At 42.6% G+C, this 12508-nt stretch overlaps 1 protein-coding gene across 1 annotated transcript in view; it reads right to left on the reverse strand.

Moving 5' to 3' along the window:
- Col25a1 (collagen type XXV alpha 1 chain) overlaps positions 1 to 12508 on the reverse strand; it is a 398267-nt gene that overhangs the window by 82182 nt on the left and 303577 nt on the right. The window contains exon 13 of the mRNA XM_087897573.1: positions 432 to 485. Within this exon, the coding sequence (XP_087753699.1) occupies positions 432 to 485 (54 nt within the window). The remainder of the gene's footprint in view (positions 1 to 431; positions 486 to 12508) is intronic.

The following is a 12508-nucleotide window of genomic DNA, read 5'->3' on the forward strand; positions in this document are numbered from 1 at the left end:
ATTATGGGTGTTTTCCTTGCATGTGCGTGTATCTGTGTACCATGTGTGCCTGGTTTCCTTGGGGGCCAGAGGAGAGCATGCATCTTCCAGGACTGGAGTTTCTTATGGAAGGTCGTGAGCTATTATTGGGTGCCAAGAATTGAACTCTAGTCCTCTGAAAGAGCAATAGGTACTCTTAACTGTTTAGCCATCTCCCCCGCCCCACAAGAAAGATTTTAGACAGTCACATCCTATTTTGTTCCTGCGTGTCTAATGCTACTGACAATCATAAGCATAATTTAGTCATTAGTTATAAAGTTCTAAGACCGCATATTATACTCATGACAAAAAGGTCTCCCCAACTACAACCAGAAAAATAACAGACTGTGACAGCTTAACACTGTTTAGAAACCATGCAGCAGGTGACTGTGCTTGGCTTTATCTGTACCAACCTTTGGTCCTGGGAGTCCACTCTGCCCTGCTTCTCCAGGTGATCCAGGCTCACCCTCAAAAGAGAAGGCATACATTACTAAGCAACACAAGCCAACCTAGCACACTGCAGAGATAATGAGAGGAGTTGGTCTTCCTAGAATGTGCCAGAAAAACAGTTAAGGAACTATTAGAATAATTAGTCCCCGTGCGGTCCAAATTTTTACATACTTGAGAACAAAGTATTTAACTGGGTTATTTTTCTTTGTGTAGTCTTTTCATCATTAAGAAAGCTGAAGTGAGTTATCAATGGGGCTAATAGCTAATGTGGTTCTGGGTACCATCCAATTAGTGCTTGTTGAAAGATTAAGGGTCACTTGGCAATGATAAACTCTCTTGGTGGAGAACTTTGAAGACCTAGCAGCTCAGTTAAACAAAGTCTAAATCATTAGATTTTTCTTATTAAACTTAAAGTAGCGTTTAGAGATGTTTATTTTGAAAATACATATCCTTAAACACCTACCTAATCTGCTAATACACATTTGATAAAAAGGCAAGAATAAAAAAGGCTTTTAAAAATTATTTTACAATGGTGCTGTGAAGGTCATTAAAACAACCAGACTTACTCCTCACGGCTGTACTGAAAGGTTAGCTTTCACAAGAAAAGTAACAGCTGTTAGGCTAGAAAATGGCCCTCTTTTAGCGGGATGCTGGTACATAGCATCCTTCTGAACTAGTGATTGTTTTCCAAAACGGGAAACAAAAATGAAACAAGGACAAAAGAATCCAAGCCCTGTGAAGTGCCCAGAAACAAAAGATGCTGTACCCCCTTATGATGTTTTCATGAGGCTCATACTTCTATCCATCAGAACATAAATGTTCGTCTATGAAACATTTCCCAGTGTCCTTCACTACATGATTGACTTCCAGGCAGCTTTCTTCTTTCCACGGAGAAAGGTAAAGTTGCTTCTTAGCTGACTTCTTAAAGATGGTGTTTATCTTAAGAGCAGTTTGGGGTGCACCACAAATTTAATTGATTTTGAAGACTGTTTCCCAAGTAACCTGTGGTCATTTTTGTGTTTCTTTTCAGATTCACGTACATTAATAACATTAATAATAAATACTTCTACATTTGATTGATCTCATTGTATGTGTATATGCATGTGCAAATGCATGCATGCACACGCTACAGCATATGTGTAGAAAAGTCAGAGGACAGCTTTAGGGAATTGGATCTCTCCTTATATTATGTGAGTTCCAGGTATCAAACCTAGGCCATCAGACTTGGTGGGATTCACCCTTACCTGTTGAACCTTCTCATTGGCCATAAAGTAGTATTTTTTAATAGCCACAATCTTCCACTCATTAACTCAATTATTACAAACTTCTATGAGGCAAGTTTTATTTTTATCTTAGCACTCTGTCTAGACTTATAGAAAACAGTCATGATTTGTACTAGCCTGACCCAAGAGACTGGGTGGAGGCGGGGGGAGAGGAAAGAGATTGATTTATATTCTCTTCATCATTTGATTCATATATCCCATCTACAAGTGGCTTTCCAGACGGCATAGAAACCTGAGGAAAACATAACCTACAGAAGGATATGTGTGTGTGGCTAGCAGATAACCCAGGCCTGCAGAGCTTGCGGTGTCTTTCTCCTAGCGGGAAACATTTCACTCCTGTTCCGCAGTGTAACCGCTAAAGTCATGACCAGCAGGGAGAAATTCTGCTTCCTGCAGAAAGCCATATACCTGTAACTCTTGCCCTTTCTTTGGTAAGATGACAAAATTATTGACTTCCAATAATGAAGGACATTATGGGAAAGTTTTGATAAGACATTTGGACATAACAAAAGGCAAGAACTTGGGAAGCAGAATTCACCCTGAACGAGGACCATCATCGTGGCTACACAAATGGAAAAGAGCTACCGAGTCTGCCTTCAAAGACCCGGCGGCAGGATGCTCTAGTGTCATAACTCATGGCGTAATGCAGAGAGGATGCTGCAGGAACAATGTAAACTCTGTTTGACTTTCAAAGAATAACCATGGTAGCCAGAGACATTAAAACAAAACATGGTTAAAGCCCTGGATCTGGGAAAAACTCATGCTGAGATTGGAAGTGGGGAAGAAAAATATTGCTTAGGTGACTGTGTGATGTTTTCCTCAATATATGAACCCCAAGGGACTAAACGTTGGACTCTCTCTCTCTCTCTTGTTCATGTTGCTAAAAAGAACCTTTAACAGAAGATGAGGCTAAGGGACTGGACTCACACCCTTTCTCTGCGGGAATTCATTTCTTGCTGTCCCGTATCCAAAGGCTCTTTTTACTCAGCCTTACATATTTCTAAGCAGCTACCAGCATGTCCCGCAGGATATTGTTATGAGTTTTTATGGATTTCTTTCTACAGGGCACTCATGATTGCCTTATGAGTGGTTTGATTAGCCTCTATCAAAGTCAGGTCTGACCAGTCTTTTACTCCGTTCCACATTGTTGAATACTCAAGTTGTTTAAAATAAGCATCCCTAGAAATACAGTCATAGTTTTCTAACAAGCTCTTTAATTAAGAAAATTTCCCTGGATTTATTTTGTCACCACTGGGGAAAATTTAAGGCACCAACTGTGAGCTTCTAAACAGCATTCTAAAGGGGTTCTGAGTTTTCTTGGTATTTTAAAATTCTACTTCATGTGTATGACTGTGTGGCTGTCCATGTGTGCCCCACATGAGTGCCTGTGCCCACAGAGGCCAGAAGAGGGTGCTAGATCCTCTGGATCTGAGTTATATGTGAATGTGAACCCCTATCCTGCACCCCACAGCCATTTGGGTGCTGGAAAGCAAACTTCAAAAGCATCAAGGGCTCTTAACTGCTGAGCCATCTCTCCAGCGCCCTTTTTTTCCCTTTTGTAGGCATCAGTTTTTTAAAATTATCCACAGCTTTGTCAGTATTAGACATCACAACTTTAATTATTTTTTTAATTTATTTTTGGTGTGTTCATGCATGAGAGAGAGAGAGAGTTCTAAGGTTGTCAGACAGCTTATCCATCTTTTTCTTATTTCTAGACACCATGGACATTCCATAGACAGTAATAAAGTAAAGCAGCAGGGAACATCTGACTGAAAGAGTTTTCTCTGCTGTAGTGGAAATGTGAAGGCGATCCTTGGAATATCACCCACTTCTATATTTACACTGCCGGTAGGCTGGGCTGACTTCTCTGGCTGATTGGTTGCTTTCATTTCTTTTTAAACCACATTCTCTTGAGAGTGCTCATCTAAAAGATCACTCAAGGTTCTTATAATCACATCAGCTACTGCCACTCAACTGGATGGCCGAATCCCGAAGGGTAGGAGGTGACATGGTTTTCTCACAGAGATGAGTGCTGACGACAAGGAGGCCGTTTAGCTGAAATAGTGCTCGCCATTTCCTCAGTCACAGTGGTTTTCCAGTCCATCCGTGGGAACGGAGAAGGAGTCATGGCTTTATATTTTTAGTATAATAGAATTTCACTTTCGTCACATTATAACCATTGTTTCTTTTCAGGACTGCTCTGTTTCCATTCAACTAGGAGAGTAAAATAACTTCAAGGAATGATTGATTATTGGATGGAAAGGGTGGTGGGTTCAACATGGCCTTGGCCTCTGGAACTGTAAATGGTAGTGGTGTGTGTGTGTGTGTGTAAGGCTAAAATCAAACATACTCAGAGGGGACAAGTGTTAAGAGGCAAGGAAGAGCGAAGAGGCAGCTGAGAGGTTAGAGTTCAAGTCGCCTCATTCCCAATCCTGCTTTTCTTATAATCGAGCAGCTTGGATCTAAAAACTCACTCAATTTACCATGTTTCTTTTAGCATTAAACACTGGGTTAGTGTTAGGGAAGTGTCCAGTTGGCTCCAAATATTTCTGCTTAAGGCCTAAGACACAGGACAGATCTCTTGTACTTCTGTGGGGGCTCAGCACATCTTCTATAAGGGGGGCTGCAATCTTTGTTCCCTGTTCCTATAAGATCTAGTAGGACTGCCATCACTTGTTGGACTATAGATGTTACCCAGTAGATCATCAGTCCTCAGAGGTTGGATTAAATTTTGCTTCGAACCCAAATTCTAGGCTTTGAAGTACAAGCTCACACATGTTTGCCCTTGTTAGCCCTGATTTCCCCAAATTAAGATGTGCTGGCTCCTTCCTCATCCTTGGTCGCTATCAGCTGTCTCCTTCAGTCTCTAATAAGGTCTGAACTGAGCATTGTGGGTACCTGGAGGAAGGGTTCTTGTCACAGGCACAGTCTGTCTCGGTTTCGCTGGCTTTTTGTTTCTCCCTCTTCCAGCTCACCTTCCTCCTCCCTCCCAGACCATCCCGGGAATTCAGCTTCAGTGTGGATTAGTCCATAGCATTCTTAGCTTCTACTTGACACCCGACACCTGTTATTGTCGTTTGCATTTTCTGGAGGCAAAGATGACTTGAGAATACGATGAAAGGAAAGCCAGAACCCTCATCCTGTACAATTCGATTTGATTCTGCATCAGAGGACTGGGCATCCCCGTAGGGGAGCTTTGTCTTGTTTATACCATCAGTAAACTTCTCCCATCAAATTAGAGACTCTGTCCTCCTTGGCAATGTGATATTAATTAGTGAAAAAGCAGACAGGTATGCCAGCCAGGAATTAAATTCAAATATGCTGCTTCGGATCATTTGTTGACATGGGCCTTAAGCTGATTGAAATAATAACTAAAGTAAACCTAGCAAGCTTAAGGGAGAAAATAATAAATGTCTAAAAATTACAAATATGTAAAAATGTATAATAAGCCACAGTAGACTAATAACTCCCAGTATGAGCTAGTTTTGGAAGAAGTCAGCTCATCAGTACCTTAGATTCCTGTGCTGCTAATTCAGAGAGGCATGTATGCAAGACAATTTGGAAAACAGTACTGGAAAGCAAAGGGATCAGTGTTTAGGAGGTCACCCAACAGGGCTGGATCGCATTTATCTGGGTATACTTTACATACAAGAGAGCTATTGTTTGTCTGGAGCATATTAATGCACTTTGAAGACTCAGTTTGGATACATCCCCTATTTACTGCTCCACATGAGAGGTCCTCTTCCTCCCTCCTCCTTACTCCCCCCTCACCTCTCTCTGTCTCTCTCTTCTTGGTTCTCACTGGAAAGAGCGATGGTGATTACCTCCCAATAGCCAGCCTGTGAGCCCTGCAAGCTCTGTGTACTGGTGTTCTCCTGCAGCTCTGACCTTGCCTCCCTCAGTCTTCTGTGCTCACACTTGAGAGTGTGGGTTAGGAAAGAGACCAGTGCAGACTCTGGAAACAGGGTCAGGACATAGAAGGCAGGAATCCTCGCACCTGGGAAGTGATCAATTCCAGCACTGGGGAGGCAGAGGCAGGTGGATCTCTGTGAGTTGAAGGCCAGCCTGGTCTACAAGAGCTAGTTCCAGGACAGTCTGCAAAGCTACAGAGAAACCCTGTCTCAAAAAACCAAAAAAAAAAAAAGAAGGATAAGGATGAGAAGGAAGAGGAGGAGGAGAAGAAGGAAGAAGAGGAGCAGGAGGAAGAGGAGGAGGAGGAAGAGGAGGAGGAGGAAGAGGAGGAGGAGGAAGAGGAGGAGGAGGAGGAAGAGGAGGAGGAGGAAGAGGAGGAGGAGGAGGAAGAGGAGGAGGAGGAAGAGGAAGAGGAGGAGGAGGAACAGGAGGAGGAGGAGGAAGAAGAAGAGGAGGAGGAAGAGGAGGAGGTGGAGGAGGAGGAAGAGGAGGAGGAGGAGAAGAAGAAAAAGAAGAAGAAGAAGGAGGAGGAGGAGGAGGAGGAGGAGGAGGAGGATGGCTACAGCCCACCTAACAGAAGCACTATCCAGGATCTCCTTTTTAAAACATTGAGATCTGAGCCAAACCACCCAGAGAACACACTGTCGCAGAGGGCTTTCTTTCTGTACAAGAAAAATTGTCCTTTGCACATACTCTTGTAGAAGATGGTTTGAGAAGACAAAACAGCAAACCAGAAAAGGGTTATTATATGCAGTGGAGGAGTTTCTTAGAACTGGGCGAAGTTAGCTACAATAGAGTTGTTCAGCTTCCCTGTGTTCTGTAAATCCTCTAAATTAAACCATTTGGGTTCATTGAAACTTCCTATTGGACCGATACTATTAGTGGAGTTTCAACAATCAAAGGCAATCACCGTCCACCATGTGAGGGGATAAGAGGGGCCTTGACCCATGCAGTTATAAGGAACTCTTTATGGCTGCGTGTATGGGGAAGTAATACTCTTACTCCGCAGATGTTGGTATGGCGGAATGAAGAGTAAAGCCCCAGCCACCTTCTACCTCAGAGCAGGAAAGAGAGCGATGCAGCGGCAAGAAAGAAGGATGAGAGATGAGGGTAAGTAGATCTCGGCAGAAAGCCTCAGATGCCAAAGCAGGCAGAGCCCAAGCCTGCACCGCGCTGGACTTTCAAGCTTATGCGGCGTAAAGAAATGTCTGTATTCTTACAGTGGGTACCTGATACCTCTTAGACCAGGGGTTCTCAACCTATGAGTTGCGACCCCTTTGGGCTCAAATGATCCTTTCACAGAGGTCGCATACCAGACATCCTGCAAATCAGATGCTTGCATTATGATTCATAACAGTAGCAAAAATACAGGGATGAAGTAGCAATGGAATAATTTACAGTTGGGGTCACACAGTGTGATGGGCTGGCTGTACTAAAGGGTCACAGCAGTAGGAGGCTGAAAGCTGCTGCCTTAGACCTTGAAAATCTTTTTCTTCTTAAAGCACCCAGCTAAGATCTTCCTTCTTAAAATGTTCTTTTCTTAAACTTTCTTTTAATTTATTTTTTTGTGTCTTCCGCATCATCTACCTTGATCCCATTCATGTCTGTCCCTTCATATCTACCCTCTGTCCTTGCAACCTTCCCACAAAATAAAATAAAATAAAATAAAATTTAAGGGAAACGGGGTATCTCATCATGGTAGCTGCAGTGTGACACAGTGAGTCACACAGTAAACCCCTTTGTCCACATAGCTTTACTTGCAAGTGTTCATTGCAAAGAGTCATTGGTCTGGTTTGAGGCCTCTGGTTTCTGCTACACTATCACTGCTGGGCCCTCACTGGGACTCCTCTTGGACATCCTGTTGTCTTGTATCGTAGAGGTCTTGCAGCTTTGGGTCTGCAGGACCAGTCCCTTTATGTGCTCCTGCAGATCGTGGATGGGTGGATGTTAGGGTGGCCAACTCATAACCCTGGTTCTAAGCCAAGGTTGGTTAGTTTTCCCTGCCCTCACCACCAGGCGGAGCTCTCCACCATTACTGTGGCTAATTTACCCCTTATAGCAATGAGCAAGGGGCGGGGCCAGTTCTCCCGCTTTCACATCCACCAGGTGGGTTCTCCCACACCTATATCTTCAGGGCCAGCTCTACTGTGGTGCCCAGGGAGGTGCAGCGGACATCGAGTGTTGCGACTGACGAGGGAGGGGCAGGGACAGCTCTCCTGCTCTCGTGACCTCAGGGGCAGCTTTCCCACCATCTACAAGCAGCAAGGGGCAGGCATATCTTAGATGAGGGCCAGGGCTCCATCCCCCTTTCTCCCTACACCCTTGTCAATAGGATCAGCTCTACTCTGCTGCCCCGAGAAGGTGCAGGCACCATTTTCCCAAGTGCTGCAGCTGGTAAGGAAAGGGTCAGCTCCCCCGCACACCACAGGCGGAAGGGGCAAGGGGGGGCATCTTTCTCTCACAAAGTATTGTTCTGAAATAAATAAACATATATCTGCATATAATTTGAGTGATATGCTTTTCTTCTTGAAAGAGACTCATTTAATTATTAATAGAAAATTGAAATGATATGCTCAACTGGGAACAATTCTAAAGGTCACTGAAGCAGCACAGAGTGAGAAATACTTCTTAATCACATGCATTTGGAGCACTCTGAGGTTTCTGAATCCTGGGAGGCATTCAATGACTCCAGCTCGAGGAACACAGGTTTTAAAGCAGGAAATCACAGCCATTCCTTCCGTTATTCTTTTATTTATTTATTTATTTACCTTCCGTTATTCTTTCTGTCTGATCTTTGAAGCCCATTTTACAGTTTGTGCTTGTGTTTGTAATTAGGAAGCCAAGGTTTCCAGAAATTCAAAGTCACACAAATACTGAGTAGATGGTTTGTATCCACTTAATGTCCACACTCGTGGCCACTATTATGTGGTAGGAGCAGGCCGCCTGGCTTTGAAGCTACGTTCTGCAAATAACACCTGTGTGTTACTCTTTCTCTGCCGTAAGGCCCTCATTTATAACTTATTTAACCACAGTGCCTACTTTATAGGATGGCTATGAGGACTCTGAGCTGCTACGCATACAACATTTCAAGCCACGCCTGGAAGTTGATAGGTGATGAATGATTCCAGGGATTATACCATTCCTGTTCTCCCTACTGACCAAAGAAAGTGCTGGAAGAAATGAAGGCTCCTATAAGTCAGCAGCAGCTATGCTGTTTCCCATCTGGGTGATGGTTGATGGCCCCTTGGCATCTGGGCTGGGGGAAAATCCAAGAAACTGGGTGGATGCTAACCTGCTAGGATTGCCACACTAAATAATCTAACAACAGCTTTTATTTTTTTAATTAAAATTTCAAAATGAATCTATTATGCAGGGATAAGTACTAACGCTATCAGGGTATGTTTTGTGATTGGTGTAGTGGCAAAGAATTTGGATGAAAACTTGTCCATGATGAACATGAAACCCTCAGTGGTTAAACACTGTGTTTTAGACCCAGAATTCTAAGACCAAATTTGTCCATATTTTACCCTGCCCATACTGCAGTACAGTAGTAGATTTTCTCTTTCTCTTGTCAAGTTCTGTGAGATAATAAATAATTATCCCCTAAAGCTACCTGAGGCCAGCACTCTCTGTCCCTTCCTACCAGGCCAGGGTGCCCTGTGTTTCTCTGCCACAGTACTTAACAGCATGGCAACTTAACAGACTTTGGGATATTGCTTCTCTAAGTCTAGGTTCCCTCATCCTGGGAATTCCAAGATGGCGGATACAGCTTTAATCTTTGAGCTCGGGCCACGCCTGGCACGTGCAAGCGCTGAGTAACAAAATGACCGGAGAAATCAATGAGTGACTCAGTAGACAGACTTTAGGAGAGCTATTATATGTGCAATTTAATCATCTCTAGAGAGTCAGCATTTCTGTGTTCTCATCTTTAAAATACAATCTTTTAAACTGAGATGTTGGGTAAGTGAGCTTCATGGCGACACAATTCGTTCAGATACAGCCGTCTGGATATTCTGTTTCACCAAGCAGCCTGTAGGCAGTTTCCCCCCTCCCTCTGCCAATCAATCCCTTAACTGCTTATTCTCCGTTGGTCCAATGTTTTAATCTATGAGACTGACAGTTAACATTCATTTTTGGAGTAATGTGCTTATATGAAGTCAAGGGGGAGCAATGGTTTAGAAAAAAATATCCCTCTATAGCAAAGAAGTAGACTCCTCTAAACAATTTAAAAGTAATTATGTAAAAGGTGGGTTTATCTCTAGTTTCATTTAATAAGTTCAAATGAATGAGAAGCCAATCCAAGAGTTGAGGGAGCTGTATATGGGATGTTTGAAACTACAAAGCACACTAAAGGATGCAGTGATCTTATAGAGGAATGAGTAATGTGTAAAGGAAGGTGCTAACAAGAAAGGATGAGAGTTACCATGGCAACTATCGGGGCAGTGATCTTAGGTCCTTGGGATTCTAATTTACCAAATCTCTAAGAAGACAGTAAATGTAATAAATGTAATTCAATTCCCACTGTTAACTAATACAAGAAGTAAATTATTACAAGATAATTTCCATGAACCATAACCAATCTGGAATCAGAAATCAGCCTTTTCTTTTCCTAACTATTTTTACTTACTGGACAATGACAGAAAGTCACAATTAAATAGCTCCCTGGCAAGTTAAAAGTTTGCTACAGGAAACTTTTAGGCTATAGCAAAGAGAACCACAACATAGTGAAATCCTTCAAGAATTTAATTCAAAGTTGAGGGTGTGTGAGAGACAGGATCTTAGCTGCACACATGCCAAGCACCCACTTATTGCTGACCCACATCTTCAGGCCTTAATTCCTACTTTAAGATTGAAACAAGAATGACATTGTGCTTAATAGTTATACTGACTGGAGCAAGCACAGAATATTGGGATCACTGTGCGGTTTAATTGTGTAGACTTGAGTCAATGGTTTGACCTTTGCAAGGCTGAAAGCGTCAATTTATCTGCTCTCTAAATATACATACACTAAAAAATGTCATTGGAAGTATTCTGTGAAGACGAATGTCAGCTAAGAACTACGAGGCTCCTGGGTAAGAGATGAAACAGCATTCCAAATAGCTTGGCTACAAGCTAATGAAAATTTAATGTCACTTAAAAACCACACAGCTATCTGGGACAGATTCATAGACGACACATTGGTCTCATTCTTTTTAACATTATGTTTTAAACTTGAAAAATAGGATCTAGAAAAGCCTTTGAAAGCTACAGTGGCCAAGATCATCTATATTCTTCTTGCTTTGGCAAGAATCCTTATGAACTCTGAAAAATACTAGATTGCATAGCAAAAATAATCTGCTTTTAATCATGAAAACAGTTGATACTGTTTTCTACTGATAAAGAGCAAAGGATTTCGGTTGAGATCTACGCATGCTGGGCCCCTCACGTACTGCTTATCTGTCACCAGAGTCCTTTTTCCATGGCGTTTGTACTAACTGCTACTCAAATAATTTATTCTGGCGATGAGTTTATTTACTGTGCTTGGGCCAAGTAAGATAAATATGTGAAAGAAAATAAAAATGAGGGGTTTAAAACAACACCTATTGTGAGTGTAGAGTTTGAAAGAACTGATGTCCAAATATTCTAACAGAACTGTAGAACATTCCGTAAATTCTGCTAACTGCTTCTTCAGTTTAAAGATGATACCCTATTCCTCCCGAGAACCCTTCCTCAGGAACAGGGTTTAACTGAGCCCACGTGTTGCCTTTGCCTGTTGCAGATCAATCATAGCACACAAGTAAAGTGTTCATTAGAGTTTTAACCTACAGGACCTACACAGGAGAATTACAAAACTTATTTTTGTGTCCAATATCACTAGCAGCAAATGTTCATATTTTTGGTAGGGTTTTGAATGACATCTGACCTGTTTTGGCTCCTGGAAACCAGGGCAAAGCATGGAATGCCAGCTTTCCTAGTTGAGAACCAAAGGTGCTAGGAACTTGTTGAATGGGCAATGTGACAGGGATGACATTCTGGGGCCTGTGTCATTAGGGGACTTAGAGATAAATTCACACAGTCCTTTCTCTTGTAGATAAAGATATAGCTTAAGTCCAGAGAGGAAAATGTTCTTCAAAGAACAGATTATCACCTCCAGAGCTAAGGATATTAGCTTGCAGTGACTGCACTTCTGAAGTAAATACATGATGTGACGTATCCTTCCTCTCCTACCCACGCTCCTATCATTCTGACCACTCATTTTATACTGTGTGGAAGGTGGGCTGGGGAGAGTCCAGCTTCCTGTATATTAATTTTCATCCTCTGTTGACTTTAGGGGGTCTTCACTTTGCTTGAGTCGAAGTGTAGAGACTCCTAACACATGTTAGTATAACTGCAGATTTTGAGCCTCTATTAATAACATCTGTTAATAACATTGACTTTAGTTACTTTGTCTAGTTAGCACTAGAAGGCCTCTTGCCTTTTACAGCAGAGCCATAAGAATTTTGCATAGAGTTCTCGAACAAAGACATGGAGCATTCTCCCACAGGCTAGGCGGTAACGTTCCTGCTGCGCTACCCCGCGGCCACAGGCTCCTTAGCATTCCTTCACATGCTGATGCCAGGTTAGACTTTCATACCATGTCACTGCTATGTAAGCCTTCTTACTCAGTACAGTATAAAGACCATGACATAAATCCATGTTACTTAGTCTTCATCAGTAACTGCATAGGTGGGCATTACAAAGCTTACTTAACGGGCCACACCACTTGCACAGAACCTGGTACTGAAGAGTCACCCACTGGGTACTAAGTGCATTATTCTTTCCACACCACACCGCAGCCTCCAATGGGCACTGACCTGTATCCATGT

Source organism: Myodes glareolus, chromosome 17, assembly GCF_982192425.1.
Source record: "Myodes glareolus chromosome 17, mMyoGla1.1, whole genome shotgun sequence".
Classification (NCBI taxonomy): domain Eukaryota; kingdom Metazoa; phylum Chordata; class Mammalia; order Rodentia; family Cricetidae; genus Myodes; species Myodes glareolus.